The sequence below is a fragment of the Sebastes umbrosus genome, chromosome 15, assembly GCF_015220745.1.
Source record: "Sebastes umbrosus isolate fSebUmb1 chromosome 15, fSebUmb1.pri, whole genome shotgun sequence".
NCBI classification, from domain to species: domain Eukaryota; kingdom Metazoa; phylum Chordata; class Actinopteri; order Perciformes; family Sebastidae; genus Sebastes; species Sebastes umbrosus.
Window position 1 is genome coordinate 28,340,557 of NC_051283.1, and position 25,259 is coordinate 28,365,815.

The 25,259-nt window shown below is 43.5% G+C and overlaps 1 protein-coding gene and 1 long non-coding RNA gene across 6 annotated transcripts in view; one reads left to right on the top strand and one right to left on the bottom strand.

Moving 5' to 3' along the window:
- Positions 1 to 1,142: 1,142 nt before the first annotated feature.
- LOC119503735 (glutamate receptor ionotropic, kainate 5-like) overlaps positions 1,143 to 25,259 on the bottom strand; it is a 188,561-nt gene continuing 164,444 nt past the window's right edge. For 3 of the 4 annotated variants that reach the window (XM_037795675.1, XM_037795674.1, XM_037795676.1), the window contains 7 exons: positions 18,226 to 18,335; positions 17,756 to 17,929; positions 13,382 to 13,547; positions 13,021 to 13,246; positions 9,040 to 9,168; positions 5,265 to 5,488; positions 1,143 to 3,439 (listed from right to left, as the gene is read on the bottom strand). In XM_037795675.1, coding sequence (XP_037651603.1) covers positions 2,687 to 3,439; positions 5,265 to 5,488; positions 9,040 to 9,168; positions 13,021 to 13,246; positions 13,382 to 13,547; positions 17,756 to 17,929; positions 18,226 to 18,335 — 1,782 coding nt within the window. In that variant the 3' untranslated portion in view covers positions 1,143 to 2,686. The remainder of the gene's footprint in view (positions 3,440 to 5,264; positions 5,489 to 9,039; positions 9,169 to 13,020; positions 13,247 to 13,381; positions 13,548 to 17,755; positions 17,930 to 18,225; positions 18,336 to 25,259) is intronic. The other variant, XM_037795677.1, reaches the window with a different exon arrangement.
- On the top strand, positions 5,369 to 9,267 carry LOC119503875. Of its 2 annotated transcripts, none has more exons than XR_005210399.1 (2): positions 5,369 to 5,507; positions 8,990 to 9,267. It is a non-coding gene; the product is annotated as an uncharacterized LOC119503875 (long non-coding RNA). The 2 variants fall into 2 exon arrangements; XR_005210400.1 differs by lacking the exon at positions 5,369 to 5,507 and adding an exon at positions 5,866 to 5,913.

Here is a 25,259-nt window from a genome sequence, read left to right on the forward strand (position 1 = left end):
TTTTGCAGTTTGCCCTCCAAGTTGTGAATGTGTGTGTGTGCAGTACATGTCTGTTAAAAAAACTGCTTTAATACTCACCTAAAGTATACACAGCTGCAGTGAGGGAGTTCCTCTCTTCTGAGGGACTGGATCAAAAATATTGTATCGGAGAAAGGTGCTTTTTTAATAACGCAACTTCATTGTTTAACGCCACTAATTTCTTTAACGTTCTTTAACGCAACATGTAGGCTTTAGCGGTTTTAAAGCCTGAGTGAAGATACTGGTATCATATAAAACTAGAAAAACCTAATGAATCCATCGGTACCAACCATGTCATACTAGCTTGTCATGAAGGAGGTTAAATAACGCTCCAAGCTTGCGCTAAATTTTGGCGAGGAAAAACTGTCATGTCCATTTTCAAAGGGGTCCCTTGACCTCTGACCTCCAGATATGTGAATGTAAATGGGTTCTATGGGTACCCACGAGTCTCCCCTTTACTGACATGCCCACTTTATGATAATCACATGCAGTTTTGGGCAAGTCATAGTCAAGTCAGCACACTGACACACTGACAGCTGTTGTTGCCTGTTGGGCTGCAGTTTGCCATGTTATGATTTGAGCATATTGTTTTATGCTAAATGCAGTACCTGTGAGGGTTTCTGGACAATATGTGTCATTGTTTTATGTTGTTAATTCATTTTTAATAATAAATATATACATACATTTGCATAAAGCAGCATATTTGCCCACTTCCATGTTGATAAGAGTATTAAATACTTGACAAATCTCCCTTTAAATTACATTTTGAACAGATAAAAAATGTGTGATTAATTTGCGATTTTAAATCGATTGGCAGCCCTAAAAATAACTTAAGATGGTGTGCTCCACTTAAAACCTTGAAATTGTACCATAATAGCTACCAATTTGCATTTTAGAAGGGAAATTAGAATATGATATACACAAGGTCGGCTTAAGGCATACAGTAGGTCATATAGGCGGTCGCCTAGGGTGCCACCTTTTGGCTGGTCGGCATCTAAAAAAACAAAATAAAATAAATAAAAATAATTTTAAAAAAAAATGCCAGTGGTTGCCCTTCCTCATTTTCTGCATTGAGGTAACAATGAACAAATAAATAAATACATTTAAATACATTTTTCACCACCTTTCTCACACTTTTTCATCTGCCCGGCCGAACTTTCTTGTTAATAAAAGTGTACATTTTAGTGAAACTGACTAAACACTTTTAAGAAAACAATATCGGGGACCAAACTGTTTATTTATATTATAATGAATACAGTTATTCATGAAATTAAAAATCGTAATTTTTGTTTTAAAACCCCTTGGGCCTGGGGAGAGGCTCCAAATCCAAATTTCGCTTACATGTAGGTCACCAAAAGGTCTAGAGCCGACCCTGAATATACAACCATGAATCTCATTTAAATAAATTATGAATACGCTGTGAGAAAATAACAGCCCTAATAATTTTCGTACTGTCGGCGTCTGATCCACCAAAATCAGTGTCAGCACACTTGGCTGTGTTGTGGCACTCTGGTCCAGATACGGCTGCTAGGTTAGGCCTGGTTTTGGAATCGGGGAATAAGCTCCAGCGCTTTTGCAGTTTGACCTGAAATTTATCTGATTTAGTTTTTCATTCAACAGAAGTCTGGTTTGGAAACTATTCATGCAACCTGATCTCATGGGGAAGGCGTATAAAATAGCACACCATGATAACGCATTTTAAGTTTTTGGCGATCACGGCACGTGGTTAATAATGTGAAACGGCTTTCGCGTGTCGTTTAACGTCTTTAGTTGTTGCAGTTTAGGCAACAAAACCACTGTTCATCACGGTTGGGCTTAAAATAAGTACGTCACTGATACTAGTATCTGATTGGCTGACCAACAAAGATCCAGTCGACAGTTTAACCACCTTTTCATACAAAAATAATGGAGAGGAAACGTTTGCTTTGCCTCCTTCCTGTCTGTTAGTTTCTCACTTTACGACGTCTCGTTATGTTTTACAGTTATGTGAACTGGACGCTGCATGGAAGAGAAGAAGAACTGGCCCAGCACAGCTTCGTACACTTCAGGTGAGTATCGATTGCGTCTGTTTGTGGCTCACAAGCACCGTTCAATCGGTCGTTTTTTCCAGACGTCTGCACAAACAGCGACATGGTTGTTAAGAGCTACATCCTCCAGAGACGTCCACATGACTGACAGATGACCGTGATAGCTGTACAGCTGCTCTGCTACCGTGTGTGTGTGTGTGTGTGTGTGTGTGTCTCCTTCTACATATACAAACACCTGGTTCAGTATTCAAACAGTAAGAGAAAGAGTCCTCCTCACTTGGCACGAAGCGTGATGATTGGCCGAGGCAAGAGGCCCCCCCAGGATGGCGTCCATTTGGCAGCCGCTTCCTGTTTGTCCGTCCTCTGCAGCGCTGCAATCCAAAGACTCTGAGCACCTCAGCTGGTTTAATCCAAAGTGTGACGTTAGATTTATCCCCCCAACCCCCGCGTATATAGTCAGTGTGGTGTAATCCGTCCATCCCTGTGGAAGGTTACTGGTATGAATGGCCCTACAAACTGGTCAAAATGGTTTCTTCCATCCACCCCCGCTGATGGGCCGGTTTGGACTGATCGAGTTGTGTCGTTGGAGTAAGGTTCACTGATAGTTTAAAATAGTTTTGACCCCTCTGATGACACACCGCTCAGTTGTGCCCCACCAGTAAGTCTGTCGGCGGACGTGTTGGCGTCTTGGGGGGAGGCAGTGGCCGTGGCGGTGGCGGGGGTTTGGTATCGGCCTGCCCCGGGCTCGCCGTCCTCCCGCCCCCATCGCTGTCGGCTCTGTCCGCCGAGAGCGGAGGAGGCGGCGGCGGGAGGCGGGGCAGCGACATGGAGCCGTGGTGGTAGTGCATGTGGTGGTGGGGGTTGTGGCGGAGGTGGTGACCCGGCGTCACCAAGGGGGGTGGGATCCGAGAGCAGGAGGAGGCGGAGGAGGATGAGGACGGGGGAGGAGGCGGCGGAGGCGTGAGCGTGGCCGGCCTCAGGCTCTGGATCCGCCGGCACTCCTGGCAGATGCGCACGTGGCTGCAGCCCTGCAGGAAGCTGCGCAGCGGGGCGGGAGGACCCACCAGGGCCGATACTGGAGGAGGGCCGGGAGGCGTGGCGTTGACGCCTAACGGGTCCTCCAGGAGCCTCTGTGGCCCCGGGCCCAAATCAGGGCATCCTCCTCCTCCCAGCCCGCCCGTCAGCGAGCCGGTGCCGCTGTACAGTTTGCCGTTGCTGAGACGCATCTCGCGGACCAGGCGGATGGGGCGCGGGGTGGCCAGAGCCAGGCGGGACGGGTGACGCAGGACTCCGCCGCCGGCGCTGCTCAGAGGCCGGCGGCGTCGAGAGCGAGAGCTCTTCTTACAGGAGACGGCGTTTCGAAACTCTGTCAGCATCTCCTGACAAACAGAGACCTGAGAGACAGACGGAGACACAGAACAAGGGTTTTGGTTTTTATCAATAATACTGAAAATATTCTGTTTACCTTCCTCGTGTCTTCTTACTTAAAAATATATATTTATTTACATTCATTTATTTGTTACATTCACACTCACACTGAGAGCCGTTGCTAAAGGTGCAGCTTTAAAAACACCTCTTACGGGCAATCCTGACTGTCTTTTCTATCTTTCAGAGGCTCTTCCAGGTACTAGAAAACCTCAGGAATGCTTTTATACCAACCATGTCAGGAAGGAGGTTAAATAACGCTTCAAATTTGGGCTAAATTTAAGCGAGGAAAAACTGGCATGGACATTTTCAAAGGGGTCCCTTGACCTCTGACCTCCAGATATGTGAATGAAAATGGGTTCTCTGGGTACCCACGAGTCTCCCCTTTACAGACATGCCCACTTTATGATAATCACATGCAGTATAAATGTGTTATTTTCTCCTATTCTAAAAGGGTGTATTTAAATATTTCTGCATACTGGGGTCTCTAAACATTCTTGAATTACTTGACCTCACTGTATAAAATGACCTGTGGTGACCTCTAGGATAATCACAGCCTCATGAAACTTTACAGCCACAAACTACAGACCTAGAGCATTCAGAGGATGGATGGCTTTCCCAGCTATAGATTGACAATAAGAGGGTTTCTGAGCAGTTTACACAACAGAAGTGCTCGCCATTCAATCGCCCAAAAAAAAGCAATTCTTGCAGAAATCTCCAAAATATCAAAAGTTTTTGACATCAAATCACAGCATGGCTTCTTCTATGGTGTTCCTCAAGGTCTTGGTGTCTTAATGTGGTTGGTTTAATTTAGCACCAAATCTGTGTAACAAACGTTATCAACACAGACATTGCTGCAGGAGAGAGAGTGAAGGTGAGATGTGAACCCGTTCCACTCTGGATGTTTTTATCCGTGTGTGTGAATTCGTCCTATAATCTGTCCTTTAAAAAAACAGTCGAGACAGAAAGTCAAATAAATGACAGATAAATGAAGAGCAAATAGAAGTCAAAACCTGTATCTGCAGAGGACGAACGAATGAACACAGACCGAAAACGACGGACTGCTAGAATACAGATATGTGGAGAGAGACGAACCAGGGCGTCCTGGTCGGGCTGGAATTTAAATGGTTTTATTAGCAGTGATGTGTCTTCGGCTTCTTCTTTTTAGCGCCGCATTAATCAATAGTTTTGCACGAGGACGAACGTGCATGTGCACGAGTGCTGCAAGTTATTTGAGCAGTTTTCACATCCTAAATAGCAAAATTGATATACATATATATTTTTTTCCAACAGGTGTTTTGCATATCAAACTTTTCATTTTCCGTCGGGAATTATACCTTTCTAGGACACAAATCAAGTTTTTACTTGCTTTCCATTTAGTCTTACTTCGTTTTAATACACAAAATGAATTAATTTCTGAATGGAGTTATGATTTAAGATATAAGAAGTTAGTGGACGTAAACTGACGGTACCAGGTTTCCCCAAATGATTACATTACAGCTTGGGTAAAAAAACATGAGAAAATAGGGTCCAGGTTGAAAAAAAACAGAGTTACAAACAGGCACACACACGCACACACACACACACGCACACACACGCACACACACACGCACACACACACACACACACACACACACACACACACACACACACACACACACACACACGCACACACACACACGCACGCACGCACACACACACACACACACACACACACACACACACACACACACACGCACACACACACACACACACACGCACACACACACACACACACGCAGGCGGATGACCTACTGAGGTGTTTGAGCTGAGGTTGAGGCCGGGGGCGGGGCAGGAGGAGGAGGACGAGAGAGGAAGAGGAGGAGGAGGAGGAGGTGGATGATGATGAAGGTTTACCTCGTCCGTCTCTGCGCTGCGACGCGTCGACCACAGAAACTCCATGATGGCCACGAAGACGGCGATGATGAGGCCGCAGATCAGGACCACAAAAATCCCCCCGATGTTCTCCATGCCGAGACCTGAGACACACAGAGTAACGTACAGCAGAGTGATAATACAATATATTATTACACGGCTTTGTTGAATACTCTATTCTGATTGGTCAATCACACCGTTGCTATGTATAGCAGACCGTTGCTATGTATAACAGACCGTTGCTATGTATAGCAGACCGTTGCTATGTATAACAGTCCGTTGTTATGTATAACAGACCGTTGCTATGTATAGCAGACCGTTGCTATGTATAGCAGACCGTTGCTATGTATAGCAGACCGTTGCTATGTATAACAGACCGTTGCTATGTATAGCAGACCGTTGCTATGTATAGCAGACCGTTGCTATGTATTGCAGACTGTTGCTATGTATAGCAGACCGTTGCTATGGGCGCAGTTCTGATGTCGGACTCTGGAGGACCATTTTTTGTGTCAAATCATTGATTTTTTCAGTAAGTAGCCGTGTAGTAAGCGTGATAATGTACGGCTAGCGGGTCATTGTTGTCAAAGAAACCCCCGACAGGGCGATGAGAGACACCTTGCTGTACATTATACCTTACTTATTACACAAGCAATTACATTTTTTATTCATTTATTGAGATCATTATGTATGCAATTTTAAGTTTAAACTTTGTGATGAAACTATAGTTTTTTACCCAGGAACAACTTCACCAGTTCTCAATAGCCGAGCCCGAGACAAAAACGAGTCAGAGTCCAAAAAGGAACTTATTCATTATTAAAATAATAAATCGTACCCCAGTAACTAGGTAAAAAATCTTCAAAATTAACAGAATTATTATTTATTAATAATTAATAAATTGTACACCAACAACTTGGTAAGAAATCTTCAAAATTAACAAACGTTTTTATTTATTATTAAAATAATAAATCATACACCAGCAACTTTGTAAAAAAATCTTCAAAATTAACAGGAATACCAATTAAGTGTAAATATTTTTAATGCAACAACAAATTGGTTAAAATTTAAACAGGAATTAAAACTCCAGTATATTTGAGTTGAAGGCCCATTGTTACCGATATCCGATCCAGCTATTTGAATCAGTATTGGCATCGGTGCATCCCTAAAAAAAAAAAGAGTCCAAGACATGTGCAAGACTTCAAAAAGTGGACTTGAGTCCTTCAGCCCTGTTGATATAATATCAATATATTTCCCAGACATAATGAGGATACGTCCGTACGAATGTTGAAATGCTTGAAATTAGTTTAATTAGGTTTGTAACCAGGTATGTAACATCATTCATTTTTGTCTAAAAATCGTTTTATATCTTTTCCCTTTTTTTCACATTTCTTATTTTCTTTCAAATAAATTATTAAAAAGCAGAATTAATGATGAGCTCCATCTCAGTGTGTAAAAGGAATAACTGATCAAAAGCTACTCCGTGTGTTTTCGGTCTCTTTACACAGTTAACTCTCTGATAAAAAGAGAAAAAACATATGAAGAAAAGAACAGAACATTTTTTAGAAACACTTGAGCTCATAACAACCAACACAACGTCTCATTATACACCCACTCCTTTTTTTCAGAGAAAGGACTAAAAATGCTTTTAATTTGGAGGATTTCCCCTTACAGGACCTTTCTATCTCACTGCTCAGCCTCCCCGGGAAAGTTTATTCCAGGGTGCTGGAAAGGAGTCTTCGACCGATTGTCGTACCTCAAATCCAGGTGAGAGTGTCCAGTTTGGGGACCTCAGAATTGGCTCTTTGCAGATGATGTGGTTCTGTTTGCTTCATCAGACAGTGAACTTCAGCACACACTGGGGTGGTTTGAAGCCGAGTGTGAAACGGTCGGGATGAGAGTCAGTACCTCCGAGTCTGAGGCCATGGTTCTCTGCCGGAAACCAGTGGACTTTCTGGAGACTTTTTGGAGTCTTTGCCCCAAGCGAGGAAGTTTAAGTATCTCGGGGTCTTGTTCACGAGGTAAAAATGGAGCGGGAGATAGACAGGTGGTTCGGTGCGGCGTCTGCAGTTATGGGGGCGCTGTACAGGAACACTACGGTGAAGAGGGAGCTGAGCCCTCTCGATTTACCAGTCCATCTACGTTCCAACCCTCACCTATGGTCATGAGCTTTAGGCAGTGACCGAAAGAAAGAGATCACGGATACGAGCGGCCAAAATGAGCTTCCTCCGTGGGCTGGCTGAGCTCAGCCTTAGAGATAAGGTGAAGAGCTCAGACATCAGGAGGGAGCTCGGAGTAGAAACGTTGCTCCTTCGCCTTTAACGGGGCCAGCTGAGGTGGTTCAACATCTGGTCAGGATGCGTCCTGGACGCATTCTTTGGAGGTTTTCAGTGCATGTCCAACTGGTAAGCGGCCCCGGGGTAGACCCAGAACATGCTGGAGAGATTATATATCTGGTCTGGTCTGGGAACGCCTCAGGGTCCACCAGGAAGAGCTGGAAAACGTTGCTGTGGAGAGGGACGTCTGGAATTCCCTGCTCAGCCTGCTGCCTCCGCAACCCGGCCCCGGATAAACGGAAGAAAATGGATGGATGGACTTTTCTATCTTTGTGAGGACATGTGGGGCTCAAAGGAACAGCAGCACACACATATATACTATATACTGTGTACTGCGCAATCAGCAACAAAGAGACACTTGATTAGTCTTAATGAGTCTTAACAGGATTTTAATGGCTTGAACGTCTCAGGCTTCACACACAAATGATGTTGCCGTGTGTCATTATTTGTCTGTGCTCCGGGAATGAAGAAAGCTGTTGAAACTGATGACAGAGCAGCTGATCAATACTCAGACTCCCATTACGATCGGCTTCTAAAAACATGATCTGAAGTGAGACGATCGATGAACAGAAACTGTCTCATCTTGTTACAGTCAAACATGTTTGTGGGTCAATAATGGAAAAGGAAAAAATATAGTCGTCATTATCGATGAAGACAAAAGACAGACAAGAGACAGAAAAACAAGATGGAATAGGATGATGAAATGATAGAGTGTTATGTTTTATGTCTCATTTCACACCTTATGAAACATAAAAGCAAGTCAAAAACAAGACGACATTTTTATAAAAACATTCATGATTCCCAGAAGATGATTTGAGTCTATGTGGAGGTAGAAGGAAGTTACAGCTTTTATTGATTCCAGTTTAACTGCTGTTGTAGCGTACTTCACTCACTCACTCATCACTCATCTTCAACCTCTTATCCGGGGTCGGCTCGCGGGGGCAACAGCTCCAGCAGGGGACCTCAAACTTCCATTTCCCGGGCCACATTAACCAGCTCTGACTGGGGGATCCCGAGGCATTCCCAGGCCAGTGTGGAGATATAATCTCTCCACCTAGTCCTGGGTCTTCCCCGTGGCCTCCTCCCAGCTGGTCGTGCCTGGAGCACCTCCCAAGGGAGGCGTCCCCTATCTCTGCAGTGTACTTATTGTTTTGTTATTTTCCTTCTTTTAAAGTCACCAGAATGCAGCAAACAAAGTCTCCGAAACTCTAATTCTTCTAGGTGAGGACCACCAGTCACCCAACTTTCGTTTTGAAATCCTCCCTATTTTTTAAGCCTCTAGGTTGGCGAGTATGAGTATGAAGGCCATGCTGTGTGACACCCACCTTTGGCTCGATGGTCCTCCTCTTTGGGACACTGTCCTCCCTCCCACCAGCGTCTCTTCAGGATCTCCAGCCTGTTGCTCTCCTGCAGCTGTAGGATCCCCAGAGTGATCTCGTCTCTGTACGGAGAACCTGAGGAGTGATTCACCAGCAGAAATCCAGTCACTGTCCAGCACATTCAGCTCTTTTATTCAGTGTTTTTTATTGAAGAATAAAGTTACATCCACAGTTCACCCGCTCACCTCTCCTTTATTAAACATGTGTCGAGCTGCGCTAAACAGACTCAGCGTGCTCTTTACAGCTCGGTGGGTTTTTATATTGACATTTTCCTTCCGGGGGAGCACATGTGCCGATAAAGTGAGAAATGTTAAGAGAGCAGAGAAAGAGACGAAGCAGCAGCTGCATCTTTGGTACAAATCAAACAAACCTGCTGCTGTTTTGAATCTCGTTTTGCACCTGAGGTCTGTATACAAAACTAAATATAGACCTCTGGAAATGGGAACGTTGCTTTTGGTGACTGGTTATAAATTTGAAAGACGTTTAGCAGCAGCAACATGGTGTCCATGTTTCCTAGAAATTAAGTTTACTATTCATTTTGCCAGATGAATCTGCAAGCTCATAATTTATTTGTTCTGGAAGATTGTGTCTGGTTCCCCTCCACATTGGACAGATATTTACAACCGTTTATCTATCTAACCAGTTATTTTAAGCCAAACCACGATCTTGTCCTAAACCTAACCAAGTAGTTTTGTTGTCCAAACTGAAGAAAGTTGTTTCCTGTGAAGACGTAAGTTTACTTTGAAAATACACTATGCAGGTAAAGAGCGTATTGAATTATCGCCGTCCAAAACTGACGTTAGAGCGATACGTAGAGCGTCATAGTTTGAAGCTTAGGGCCACTGACTGAGCAGCGGTATTTGACGAGTTGGGAGTGAGAACACACATATCGCCGTGAGAGCAATATTCTAAGAAACACTGTAATAATGCAGCCCTGAAGTCCTGCAAGTTACAGGACGATGATTCAGCCCTACGGTCACTTCAAAGAGTCTATATGATATCATATCACTACCTGTCGTTAATATTTTGTCCACTACAGCTGTGAATTTACGATCCTTCCATCCTAACCACGTACTCACTTCCTCCCCGTTGCTCTCCTCCATCCATCTTCTCTCTTATTCCATTAAAATGTGACGACGACTTTCACCAAACGACAGACAGCAGGAAGTGTGTGGGTGGTTTTCAAGGTAAAAGATAATTTAGGTCTTTAACAAACTCATGACACTTTTATACTCCATATTTTAAAGATACAGAGTGATTCATTTGTCAGCACCTGACTTCCTTTTCTTTAGGTTTCTAGTCTTCCCTTTGAAGCCAGATATCTTGTTTGGCGAGTTTCCAAAAGAATGATCAACTTCAGGTAATATTTCTTTTCCAAAATGGATGGATGGATGCCATTTCAGACTTTCCTCATTCTTCTTCTACGTGCAACGCACCAGGCATTTCATTAACCTCTTTTACCCAACAGACCCGGTACTTGACTTTGGATTATTTTCTGTTATCTTATTTACGTTGTTATTGATCTTATTTGTTATCTACTTGATTATATTTCATTATTATAATAAAACTACTCCATTTGGAGTCAAAATCATGCAATTTTGTAGTTTTTCATTGATTTTATACTGAGCACAATGGTAGAATGTGATGATGCACAGGGTAAATGTCATGAACAAAGGCTCCATTGTGTGCACATAGCCTTCCTGATTCCCTTTCCAGAGGTAAAAAAAACATCTGACACACTTTGGGTATCCAAATGGCCAAATGGAGAGTCCGCCTGGTCCTATCCTCACTAACACCTTTGTAGAATCTATGTGCTTTGTGTTATTTATATCTGCTTTGGCACAGTTGTAGTCGAGGAGTTGCTGAATGAATTCAGTGGCATCTCTGTGCATGGCATCATTGCTGTAATGGTGTTATCCACTGTCTGATCTAGAAAACATTTTAGGCGAGGATAAAAATGTAGATTTTTCCTTTGGTTCATCACAATTTACTCAAGCATAGTAACAGTCACAATGTTACTGACACTGGGGATGAATTCTCTGAGGTCTTACCTATCCATAGAGACCAAGATCATGCATATAGACCTGGTAGTTGTGGAGCTATTCTTGATTTATGTTTGGGTATGTCTTTCTAGGCGAACCACACCTTCCAGCACCCTATAGGGCTTAAGAGGTTAACTACAATGTAAATACATCTGTGGCAACAGCAAACGTTCAGAGAAAGAGCTGTGGTGATAAAGTTTAAAGAGTGAAAGAGACACACAGGTCGGGTGGGCGGGGAGGTGGATGGGTCCAACAAACAAGACTTTCATCCAGTAGACTGCTGTTACATGTACCTTGCATCAGATTTCACTCTCATGTTACAATCAGCTGTTTGTTCGTGTCCCGTGTTCACAACGTCAAGTCACATTTGCACTGTGCAAACGTACTGTTTCATATCGGTTGAAATGTCGTCCATCCAAAACCGACGTCAGAAAAACGTTCATATCAGCCCCTCCACTAGAGGTCATATCGACCTCCAAGACGTTTATTAGACGTCTGATGGATGTTGAAGTATTTCCAGTTTAAGGAACGACGGTTAAAAAGACTCACGTTCACTGTCGGTTGGAAACAGAAAAACAAATCGAACTTTAAACTCCCAGAACACAAACCACAATGAGTTTAAAGCAGCTGCGAGTTCTCATTTTCTCTTTTGAAGATGATGCTAATCGCTCACTGTCAGTCAGCCCGGTTAGCATGGGAGACGGCGTCTAGCAGGGGCACCGGGGTGATTCTGCTGCTTTCATTTTCATCACTTTAAACAGGCAGGTTGACTGACGGGCCGGGCTCCCAAACACTCCTCTGGTCCCTCTCCTCTCCCCACATCTGTTCCTCCTTCCTCCATTAACTATGCTAATCTATGCGCTAACACTTATCACCAGAAACAAGTCTGAGGCAGATAACGAGGCGAGGCCAGACACCGGCACGAGCGGACCAGAGCCAAATTGGAATCAGGATGGATTTAATTTGCCAAGAACAGCAGCTGCACAAAGAATATGACCTGGTTAACGGCTAAAACAGAGCAAAACGTAAGGCGGCCGTAATATATTACAAACAATATGTGATGTGACAGCAGACTAAACACAATTACACGTCACATAAACAAAGGAGGAAGTAGACACACAGAGACAGGTTGGTGATTTTTCTCTGTTTCCTGGTGAGATGGAAACATTCATCTGGTGTCAAGACCTGCGATTTCATCTTATTCTATATTCTGGACAACATTTGTGCCGTTTTAACTCTGATTGTTTCATTGAAATCTCCAGAAATATACGCCTGTGAAGGCCAGACTGTCTCGAAAGTTCACAGCAAGATTCAAACGAAGAATTTGACATTTTTGGGGGAAGCCAGATGATAAGATTGGGTCTCAAAATTTAGCCTAAGTTTGGAGCGTTATTTAACCTCCTTCGCGACAAGTTAGCATGACATGGTTGGTACCAATGGATTCATTAGGTTTTCTAGTTTCATATGATACCAGCCCTAATTATATATCCACTACTGACGCTATCAAATATGACAGCTCGTTTGGCGTTCACCTGCAGAAATAGCTCTACTTTAGAACTATTGAAGTTATTTTACAGTCTCATGCCCTTTTATGACGATCGGAGAGGCATTTACCTGCTAATTAGGATCAACTGGACACTGGGATTCTTCATTATAAGAACACAGGTACGAACAGTTCTGCAGTTTAAGAACACGTCATGAATCTGATTTTTCCTAGGACCTTTCTCAAGATCAAATTTGAGAGGAAACTTGGGAAGATATTGGTGAACGAGTCCCATTGATAGCACCAATGTGACTGATTTCCAGCTTTTCTTTTCATTTTCCGTTCATCTCTGAACGGTTTAAACTCCCAAGATGTTGGAGAAGACACGTCTTGGTTACTCACCCAGAGGCATGCCGATGCCGTATCCTTTGGTGTCCAGCAGTCCTCCGATCTGCGTGAGGTTGCAGTTGAGGCTGCGGTAGTACTCGTTCATGGTGCTCTCCATCAGGAAGGCGTACTTGGAGTTGACGACGCGAGCGATGCCTTCCTCGGTGCTCTTCACGAACACGCTGGGCTGCTTGGAGTACATGTAGTTCCACATCCGCTGGTACGTCTGGTAACGCGAGTTCTGGAGAAGGAGGTCGACAAGTTCAGGCTTTACCAGGCGTTCCAATATTAGCTTCAGTCGGCTATCTTTACTGTTGCTATCTTGCATCTAAATCTGTTAAATATCACTACGCTTCTCCTCTCAATCTAAACCCACCATGAAGAAGGTCATGGTGGATCCTCCGTGGATGGTGCCGTACTGGATGTTGGTTTGGTCGGCCAGATCGTCCGGAGACTCGATGGGATTCTCCATCCTCTGGACGGTCAGAAACGCCGCCAGGTTGGCCGTGTAGGACGAGATGATGATGAGGGTGAACATCCACCTGAGGGGGACCAGAGAAGAAGAGCAGCTATAACCTTTATTTACCCCGATAAACTTCCAAACACTCACTCTTTTCTCTTCATTAAGAGAAAGCAGCAGAGAGAGACAGATGGAGAGCACTGCAGGAAACGTCAGGATTTTTAGGTAAAAATCATCAACCTGAACATGAACTCAGGCTGCAGCAGAGAGAAGCAGGATATCTCGACTGCAGAGGAAATGAGACAGAAGTGATGAGCAAGGGAATTAGGAAGAGAGCCGAGGTTTGAAAGAGAGAGATGGAGGCAAACAGAGACGGAGGGAGGGAGGGAGGAGAAAAAGATGGAGAGAAGGAGGAAGGTGAGTGAGACATTAGACAAAAAGAAGTTAAACAAATTAGAGTTTGGGTTTTAGTGATTACATTTAAACTTAATTGTATACCTCTAAACATTTGCAGTTGTGATTGGCTGGACAGCCCAGTCGCCAGAAAAAAATGTTGGCATTGTACATTTCTGTAAACCACAGATACGTTGAATGTCTCCGTTTGCATTCGGTCAGTAGTACAACGAGCGATGCGCAGAGCAAGAGATGTAGAATATCAAGCGCCTGTTTTTGAAAGTTACATAAAATAACGGGTATAACGAGCGAGAAAGTGGTGGGGGATCGGTCAAACAAACACAGGACTTTCACCCAGGAGGACGCTGTTCATGTCCCGTGTGAAAGCAAAACTAAACGTTGACTTTACGCTTGTAACGAAACGTTGTTACGAAACGTTGTTACAAAACGTTGTTATGTTTGTTATGAAACGTTGTTACGAAATATTGTCACACTTGTTACGAAACGTTGTTACGAAACGTTGCTACGCTTGTTATGTAATGTTATTACACTCGTTACGAAACATTGTTATTCATGTTATGAAACGTTGTTACGCTTGTTACGAAACGTTACGTTCATTCACGTTCGTTACGTTAGGTACTGAGTCCTCAGATTTTCTAGTTTCATATGAAACCAGTATCTTCCCTCTGGCTTTAAAACTGAGCCCACTACAACCTCAAAATTGCAAGTTGCGTTAAAAATAATTTGCATTAACTTTGCCAGCCCTTAACCTAATCAATCGTTTCACAACGTTAACCATGATGCATTATGCGTTTCTGCAAGCATGATACGAGGCTGATATGAAACGGATTTTTGATTCAGAAATGTCGACATTCAACGTATCCCGCAGTTTGCAGAAAGGTCCAATACCAACATTATTTCTGGAAAATTCACAATTGTGATTGGTTAGAAGGTGTGATTACCTTCTAGTAACCAGACACCTACATACCCAGGCTTGTATAGAAGAGGTCTTCACTTAAAATGTGCCTATTTAATATTGCATACCTTAAAAACACTAAACAAGAGTTCTTCATTTATTCATCGAGGGTCTTAAAGACTTAAAAGATTTCAAGCTTCTTCTATTTATGGACCAAGTATGCTTTGCGGGAATTTTGACCTCGTCAGCTCGCCAGCCAACGAGCCAGTCAGAGAGACACAAATCAGTTTGTTGCAGTTTTTGCCACCGCCATCATGAGTTTTTATCGGGCTAAGTGCCCGGCGAAGCAGCGAGCTGTCAGAGAAAGGATGCTGATGGCCCCTCCAGTCCCTCCAGTATCACTCCACCATCTGTCTGACGGCAGCTACTGGGAATAAGGGAGGGAGGAGGAGTAATTGTAATTTCAGTCTCCACAGCCAGCAGGAGGACGGAGGCTTGGTTTGAAGATGAGGTGATGAAAGCTTGTCTGTTTTTAAGAGCAGTACTTTAACGGATGTGGTTTCAGCTTCAGAGTGAACACTTGAGACTAAAGTGGAATCAAATAAATCTGAAATAAAGTCAACAAAACAATAACTTTCAACCACATGATTTGCTTAAATCAGGGGTGTCAAACTCATTTGGGCCACATGCAGTCCAATTTGATCTCAAGTGGGCCGGACCAGTAAAACCATTTCATGAAAACCTATAAATAACATCACCTCCACATTGTTCTGTTTCTTTTTAGTGTAAAGTACATTCTGAAAACGTTCACAATTAACCCCACAGAGACCCACGATCCCAACTGACTTTACTGTCTTTTAGAGGCTCTAGTAGGTTCAGTTTTAAAGCTAGAGTGAAGATACAGATATCATATGAAGAAAACCTAAAGAATCCATTGGTACCAACCAATGGGAAGGAAAGGAAGCTAAATAACGCTCCAAAGTTGGGGTAAATTCTAGCGAGGAAAAACTGGCATGGACATTTTCAAAGGGGTCCCTAACTTAAACTTAACTAAGTAGTTTGTTGCTTAAACCCAGATTAGTCGATCTTTTATTAAACCTTACTAAGTAGTTTGTTTCCTAAACCTAACCAAGTCGATCTTTTCCTAAACCTAACTAAGTAGTTTGTTGCCTAAACCTAACTTCGTCAATCTTTTGCGAATCCAAACTAAGTAGTTTGTTGCTTAAGCCTAACCAAGTTGCTCTTTTCCTAAACCTAACTAAGTATTTTTTTTCCTAAACCTAACCAAGTCGATCTTTTCCTTAACCTAACTAAGTAGTTTGTTGCCTAAACCCAGATTAGTCGATCTTTTGTTAAACCTAACTAAGAAGTTTGTTGCCTAAACCTAACCAAGTCAATCCTTTCCTAAACCTAACTAAGTAGTTTGTTGCCTAAACCTAATTTAGTCAATCTTTTGCGAATCCAAACTAAGTAGTTGGTTGCCTAAGCCTAACCAAGTCGCTATTTTCCTAAACCTAACTCAGTAGTTTTAATTTGGAAAAAGACCAGAGCGGAAATTGACACGTGCGTCACGTGTTGCTGGACATTCGTAGGAAAACGCACTAAAAATACATTGTTGAAAGTCGTGCTGATTGTCACAGAAAAAAGGGAAATTCGTGTCTATGTACACGAATCAGATTCAATTTTGTGACTATTTCACAGACTGCCGTGAGACTGTGTTGGAAGCCCACCACCAAACATCATCCAACCAAAGCAAAACTATCTGACACATGATGCAACGCAGTCTGGCACGGCCGACATTAGAAGAGTATCACATTTATAAGCTGATGTGAAATCTGAATGTGCAGAAAAATGAGGGTCAGACGCTGCTTTGAGTAGGACAGAGGATACGAGAGGAGGAGATGAAACGAGAAGAGAAACTGACATCATCATGTTACCATCTGTTCACCTTCAGCTAATGTTCCTGAGGAGGGAGGGACGAGCAGCTGCGACACCATCAACACGATTCACAAAGTTAGAGAGTGTTTTCCACGGAAGAGGAAAAATAAAAATGAAAAGTAAATTAAAACAAAATCAAAAAAATGAAATGATAAACACAAGAAAATGCAGAAGATGTAAAATGGAAGAAGTGGAGATAAAACCAGATGAAATATTCACTAAAACTTCACTGTGAAAAAGAAAGTGATTTAGAGTATTTAGGGTCCGTTGCACTCTGTCAGGAAGGCCGCGAAATTACGCCAATAAAACTAACATATTGTGGCCATTCCTCCCACCCACGTTAGGTCTGGGCCGATAGAAACCGTCTTATGATTGTGACACATCACGTCAATCCGTCATGAATCAGCCACTTCACTCAGGGAGCAACAAACCGATCCTGCTGCCGCTTAGCTCGGCTTATTATGGAGAAATATTTGAGTCAGTCCACTTCGTCAAGTGACGCTAAGCCCAAACTAGCTAAATTGAGAAAATATGACGACAGTTATATCGAGCAACAGCGACGGGAGATGCGTCATGTGTCTTCAGGTTCTAGCGAACGAAGCCATGAAGCCGGCCAAGCTAAAGTAATCTGATTACCCGGAATATCAGGGCAAAACAAAGTGGTGTTGAGATGATTCAGTTTGAAATGTGTTTCTGTTTATCATTATGAAACAGGTCTGAAGTATTTAGGTTAAAAAGTTTTAGGATTCAAATAGTTCCAATGACATCTAAGAGTAAAAATAGTAGTGATCATTATGTTTAATCTATGTTACGATCTTAAAGGGGGTCCTTGGGAAATCTTCTCCCCTTTAATGGGTCCCTGGCCCCTAAAAGACAGATACAACCTGTTTGATCTCAATATATTATTTCAGTCCCAGGCCAAAAACTGTATTCATCATCCTCTCAAACCCTCACAAGGTTACAAACGTCATTCATTCTGGGACAAATAACTGTAATGAGAGTGTGTGTGTGAGTGTGTGTGTGTTCAGGTGAGGTGTACGAACCAGACTCCGCTGACACAGCGGGTGGACAGAGCCCGGGGCATGATCTCTGAGCCCTGCTGCATGAAGCCGCCCACTGGGAACCACAGACTGTTCCCCAACGTGTACTGGTTCTCCAGGACGTCCTTCCGCTCCCGCAGGCACGGGTGAGGGTTATACCACTCATAGGGGCTGAGCCTGGAGGGGAGAGGGGGGAGACCCAGACACAAACATATGAACCTCCTAATTGGACTTCTTCAAACAAGGAGGTGTGTTTGTGTGAACTACAAAATTACAGTCAGATAGAGAGAAAAGTGGCTCCAACTGGGTCTAAAATACACCTAACACCAACAGAGGTGATATTCATGTTATGTTGTCTTTTGTCACAAAGAGGGAGATCTCTCAGCTACTACTTTTAATAAACCCACGACCTCTCCTCTAACAATCTAACACTCTAACACACTAACACACTAAACTGTGATTTGGTGTGTTACCTGGCGGCGAGGAAGAGGACGCAGCTGACGGCGAGGTAGGCCAACAGCATGAAGAGCCAGACAGCCGGAGAGAACGGGTCCAGGAAGGAGAAGTAACCTGGTTTACGGCCCTGAAACACACACACACACACACAAACACACAATCCCTACGTTAATCGAGTGTCACTTAGAATTAATTACCAGCCGTGACAGCATGTGGCACCGACTGTAGCGGGAACTACCACAGAAGAAGATGGTCTCTAGGTAGAACTGTTTCCAGTATTCAAAAATAAAACTACATTGATGCATCGATTTATATTCCTATGATCCAACTACATCGATAGGTACTCGGCGAGTTGTCCTCCACGTATATCGATGTTAACTCGTCTTTCAAGGTAAATAATCGATTTGTCAATTGTATTGACACTAAGAATTTGCACCTTGTATTAAAGCATGACAAACGTTATATGGATTTATATTTATCACTTTTAACAGTAAATAAATGTTAAACGTTACTCCGGTTCACTCTCCCCGTGTATGACGACACGCGCCAGCAGCGCCAATCTCAGAAAGACGACAACAAAATGAAGCAGGACCGATGGCGAGGAAGAGCCAGACGAGTGACAGATTATGAGGTCCAGCGTTTGCAGAATATGCAAAGGACAGATAAAATACTACAGCAACACAACCAATCTTTCCACACACCTACTGAGACGCCATGCACTTTATGTTTTGTTAAATATTATTGTTCTACCTGTAGCGACTTCAGGAACTAAAAGCGGCTGAGAGGCTGAGGTCGGGCCTTGTTTGCTTATCCGACGCGCTACCAAAGTAAATCACTGAGATCCGAAAATGCGTTGAACAAAATCTTATTTAATAAAAATGATCAACTTCAGGATGTTCAACAGCGATCAAAAGAAAATAGCGGTCAACAAAATATACGGTGACCCACTCACCCACGTATCGTTTCGTTTCGTTTCGTTTCGTATCGTTTCGTTTCGTTTCGTTTCGTTTCGTTTCGTTTCGTATCGTATCGTTTTGTTTCGTATTGCATCGTATAGGAAAACCCCCAAAATCTCTCTTGCATGTGAGTCTAATGCTCAGGTGTCCACTTACTTTTGACATCTGTTTTTTTGGTTTTAAGCTGTTGTTTATGTGTGGAAATAAAAAACTAAATTACAAAACGTAAACATCACACTTATTGTGCCTCTATTTTTCACATCGACGTAAATATTTCTAATTCTGTGTTTTTGTTTATGAGGTCTAGTTCTGTACGTGTTGCATACTTTAAATGGCATCACTGAATTCACACTTTCACACAGACTTTAAATTGAAAAGCTGAAATTGAACATCAGTGGAGGATCTGATGTCTCCAGTTGGCAGCGGTGAATTGTGATAATGACCATCTGCACAGAAAGCTGTCAAACGTCTCCGGCTTACAAACACAACCTTCACTTTCTGATTGACAGTCGTGTATTTTAGAAAATGACTCCTGGAATTACAGATTTCCCTTTTTTTTTTTTTTTTTTTTTTTTTACATCCTTCAGCCTCATCGCTGTTTGTCAGCACGTAAACCTGCGATTCAAATAAAACAACAGCCAGATAAACCAGCAGTTACAAGCTTTGACGACCGTCGGTTGATGTTTCCCGGCCAGACGCTTCCCATCGACCCGTTTCATCACTTCCCATCCCTGCTGCTTATGACCCTCCCACCACCCCCCCGTCCCGTTCCGTCTACCGGAAAAAAGGATTTGGCAGCGATGAGAGTCGAGGAACTCCCAGATTGGACCCAATTACAGCAGATGACGGGAGCTCTAATGGAGGCAATCAACTCTCTTTCTGTTTTTTGTCCATTTTGGCTCATTTGAAAAACGCCATGTGAGACTGAAATGTGATCTGAATCTTCTTTGTAACACAGAATCAGACTAGATGTCCCGGGTAGAAACATAAATTTTAAAAAAAGAAGACAGGCAACAGCAGGTACTTCCAATCAATCCCCATCGCTCCCATGTTTTGTTGTTTTAGGTGTTTTTCATATTGGCTTCCAATGTGGCATTAAAGCTGCTTCAAGAAATATTTTTGATATTAAAATTGAATCAAATGACTCTCTGTAATGATAAAATAACATTACACTTATAGAAATTATAGTACATATAGAAATTAAATGAAATGATAGCAATACTAATAATTAGTAAACAAGGCACCGGGGGTAGATGAGATTCACCCTGAGATGCTGAAGGCTCTGGACATTGTTGGGCTGTCACGCCTCTGGTGGTGGTACCCATTAAAAAAAGGGGGACCAGAGGGTGTGCTCCAACTATCGGGGTATCACACTGCTCAGCCTCCCCGGGAAAGTTTATTCCAGGGTGCTGTAGGCTCCGACCGATTGTCGAACCTCAGATTCACGAGGAACAATGTGGACTCCGTCCTGGCCGGGGAACAGTGAACCAGCTCTTTACCCTCGCGGGGCTGTTGGAGGGGTCATGGGAGTTTGCCCATTCAGTCTACGTTTGTTTTGTGGACTTAAAAAAGGCTTACGATCTCAGGTACCGGGGGTCGTTGCTACGAGCCATCCGGTCCTTATATAACCAAAGTGAGAGCTGCGTCAGTGTACTCGGCACAAAGTCAAGGAGAGGATCCGGTTCGGGGACCTCAGAATTGGCTCTTTGCAGATGATGTGGTTGTGTTGGCTTCATCAGACCGTGACCTTCAGCACACACTGGGGCGGTTTGCAGCCGAGTGTGAAACGGTCGGGATGAGAGTCAGTACCTCCAAGTCTGAGGCCATGGTGCTCTGCCGGAAACCAGTGGATTGCCGGGGTCTTGTTCACCAGTGAGGGTAAAATGGAGCGGGAGATGGACAGGCGGTTCAGCGCAGCGTCTGCAGTTATGGGGGCACTATACCGAACCGTTGTGGTTCAGAAGGAGCTGAGCCTGAAGGCAGAGCTCTCGATTTACCAGTCCATCTACGTTCCAACCCTCACCTATGGTCATGAGCTTTGACCAAAAGAATGAGATCGCGGATACAAGCGGCCGAAATGAGCTTCCTTCGTAGGGTGGCTGGGCTCAGCCTTAGAGATAAGGTGAGGTTCTCAGACATCCGGAGGGAGCTCGGAGTAGAGACGCTGCTCCTTCGCGTCGAAAGGGACGCGTCTGGCCTTTGAACGCCTCGGGGTCCCCCAGGAAGAGCTGGAAAACGTTGCTGTGGAGAGGGACGTCTGGAATTCCCTGCTAAACCTGCTGCCCCCGAGACCCGGCTCCAGATAAACGAAAGAAAATGGATGGGGGGATACTAAACATTCTTAATTATAATTTCCTTGTTTGTTAACAGTAAAATAACTACCAACTAAGTTTAATTAACCATCAATGTACTGTTTATAAATGGTGGTTATTATAAAGTGATACTCAGTTGTGTAAGTAACATCAGTTAAATCCATCGTCACATTTTACTGATCAACAACGACGATTTCCTGTCCCTCGAACGCAGCAGGTGTCTCCTCCGTGATGATGTCAGAGCTGTAATAAATAGTTGTGACTCAGATGCTGTGAATAGCAGAGTGATAATATATTGAGCACTAATGAATTGGAAGCAACAGATATAAAGATATAAATTTACACTGTTTAACACCAGGGGGCAAGAACACTGATAAACATGATGTGTGAGCATCAGTCAACAGCTTGAGCAATTAAAACGATTACCATCTTAAAGAGTGCTCGCCAGCTATTTAGATAGACGCTCTGTGTGTGTGTGTGTGTGTGTGTGTGTGTGTGAGTGTGAGTGTGTTTTATAACGTGCATAAAGCTCTTTATAGCTCCAGACATTACTACTTTGTTTATATTGTTATAAGACAGAATGTGTTTTGTTGTGTGTGACGCGTTCAGGAGCTCGTACACATTCAGATGTTGTGTGTTTAGTTGTCGTGGTATTCTGGTTTTGCTTTTGTTAATATACAAGAAATGTGTGTACTTTACCACGTTACACTAACAGGAAATGATGCATGCGCTGCTGGAAGAGAGAGAGCATTTAATACTACAGATATCTGATGATGTGATCGCAGGGTTTCCTCTGGGAATCAGGGGGTTGAAATGGATGTTTACATTCTATAGTTCAAAGCTACTCACAGCTGGTGCTGTCGGGTGAAAACTCTGTATCTTCACAATCTCAACATATAAAAACATCCTGGTTTTAATTGTTGTAAAATAATCACACAATCCTGTGGGTTTTGAAAGGATTTAATCAGGGCCGACTTAAGGCATATAGGCCATGTAGGTGGTCGCCACCTTCTGGGACGTGCTGGTTTTATAAAAATTAAAACAAAATAAAAAATAATCTGCCCGGCCGCCATTGAACGTCACACTGTGGCGTTGTGCACTGATTGACAGCCCTACTTTTTATTGACTAAAACTAATAAAAAAAAAAAAAAGCATTAAAGTAACTTTCAGAATTGCTTGTTAACAGCGACACCCGCGTCGCTCAAAACAGTGAGGAGACACACGTCAGCTAAAAGCACAATATCACTCTATATTTCAGCTGCTTGGCAGTAATGTTAGCTGACCAGACGAAGGTCTCTCCATGAATCAATGCTGATCCTAGTGTTGGCTTTTCCTGCCTCAGCGCAGGCTAAGGCAGCGGGGCTCCGCAGTGAGTAACGTTGTCGCCTCCGACCGCAGCTGGAGTGAGCAGGAAGACAACGGCACCCGGTCGGTAACGAGACGATAACGTTTCTCTCTGCGGAGCCCCGTCACTTCACAAGACACGGGAAACCTCTGTTGGTCTGGAGGAGCTGCAGCAGTTATTTCTGCACAAACATCCACTGTACATTCACTAGATATAAGTGAATTGAAAACATGTTTCCAGTAAGCAGATTATCAGCGGACACGAGGAACAGGGGGGTCCATTAGAGGCCCAGAAAACCATTCTAGGAGGTTCATTTTGACCTGTGTGTGTGTGAACACCATCATCAGCATGGCCAGTTAGCCAGTCTATCTACTGTGTATAATGGTCACCAGTGCTGCACTTAATAACAGCAGCCTGGTGTTTAGTGGACTGAGTTTATGGAGTCTTGGTTCAAGTCCCCCGATCCAAGCCGGACCAGGAGGTCCTCCTCCCGACTGCTCGTCTGCTCCGCGGCGGCGAGGGCGTAAATCAGCGCCTCGGGGGCCGTTACCGTGAGCAACAATGTGCTCTCGCTCAACTTAATCCTTAAATAAACACTTAGGAGAATGAAGTTATGGCGCTGCGGCGCGAGGACGGCGGCGACGGCTGCACACACATTAAACAGCTGAGTGATCACTGAGTCAATACACCGAGGCACTGACGGCGGACTGGATCAAACATGGAGGACAGATGGTGGAGGGGAATACTGATGAGCTGCAGATGTACAGTATCTGCAGGCAGCGACGCTGCAGCACGTCAGCCTCACAGGAGACGCATCGTTATGTTTTATTGACTACAACAAATGAATAAATGTTTTATTAACATTTATTGTTATTAGCAGAGACATTCAGCTTCAGCTGTCGGCAATAAGTTTAACCCCCTGAGACCCTCAATAGACCTGTTTTAGTCTCTTTAGGGGGGTACAGGGGGTCTTTAGGGGGAGATAGCAGGTCAAGAGTAGATGTCACATAGAAGTGGTGTACATCACCTGAAAGCTGGGACCCTGGAGATTCATTTGAGATGGACTCAGGACAGGACTCACAACATGAAGAAGACCCTATAGGTGTGAAGAGGTGGAGGCGGCAGTGACTCCAGAGAGCTGCAGCAGCTTCACAAAGCTTCTTGCAGAGTTATTGTTTTGGATTTCATCATATTCTCAGAGATTCATTCTTGTTATTTCTCCATCACCTGTAGGTGTTCTTATACACAGAGGCTTTTACAGCCCGGTCTCACCAAATGGAGTATGAATGACACGGTTATTTGAAAGTCATTTCGCGCAACAATAACAACGCCTTTTTGTTGCTTTTTGGCGTGTTATCTCACGCCATGTATCCTGTACTGACTGAAATGTAAATGCATCCACGTGAATATGCTACACTCAGAGCTAATGACGTAGATAAAAGAGAGAGAGACTGCTGATGGAGGGAAGGAGGGGAGGTGGATGGGTCCAACAAACACAGGACTTTAAACCAGGAGACCACTGTTCATGTCCAAAAGTGTTGTTGAGTTATTTTGAAGTTAGTGTTTTTTGTCCTTATGTTGGGTCAAAAAATACCGTACTTTACACCCAGGAGACAGGTGTTCATGTCCCGTGTGAAACCAGAAGTCAGCGTTGATTTATTGTCATGTAAATGACGTACTTAACGCCGCTTCCAGAGTTATTTGAACCCAAACCACGATCTTTTCCTGAACCTAACCGAGTAGTTTTGTTGCCTAAACCTAAGTAAGTTGTAAGATATCACATTGTACGAGGATACGTTGAACAAACACAGGACTATCAACCAGGAGACCGCTGTTTGTGTCCCGAAGTGTTATTTTGAAGTTATGTTTGTGACTTTTCTGTATTTATATTACGTTGTTTACGTACGTATTTTATTTAGTTTACATACTTATTTTAAGCCCATCCATGATATTTTGGTGTCGATAACAACGTGACGTTAAATGACACGCGAAACGCTTAAAATGCGGTATCATGAGACGCTGAATGTCCATAAAATGTCGTGCTATTTATACGTGTTATTATTAATATCTTATTTTTTCCAAATGTTTCCATGCATCAGCGAGGAAGAAAGGAAAAAAACCCCGTAAAAAGGAACCGTATTTTTTTAATGCTTTGCAATGGGAGCGCTGCGTATTTACGCTACGCTATAAACGCCAGCAGTGTGACGAGGCGTTGAGCGTCTTTTCTCCTCAGAGCGCTGCACGATTGATGTTTTTTTTTGGTCGCCGAGAGTTGGAAAATGTCCAACTTTGGGTAAAAACGCTGCGCTCGTCACTGGCACTTTTTACCCAGCCGTCCAATTACAAGGGAGGAGGGGCGGGACATATAGCCTACCATAAAGACGTGATCAAATGTGTTTATTATTATTATGAGTATGTTGTGGTCTTACTGTGTTTAC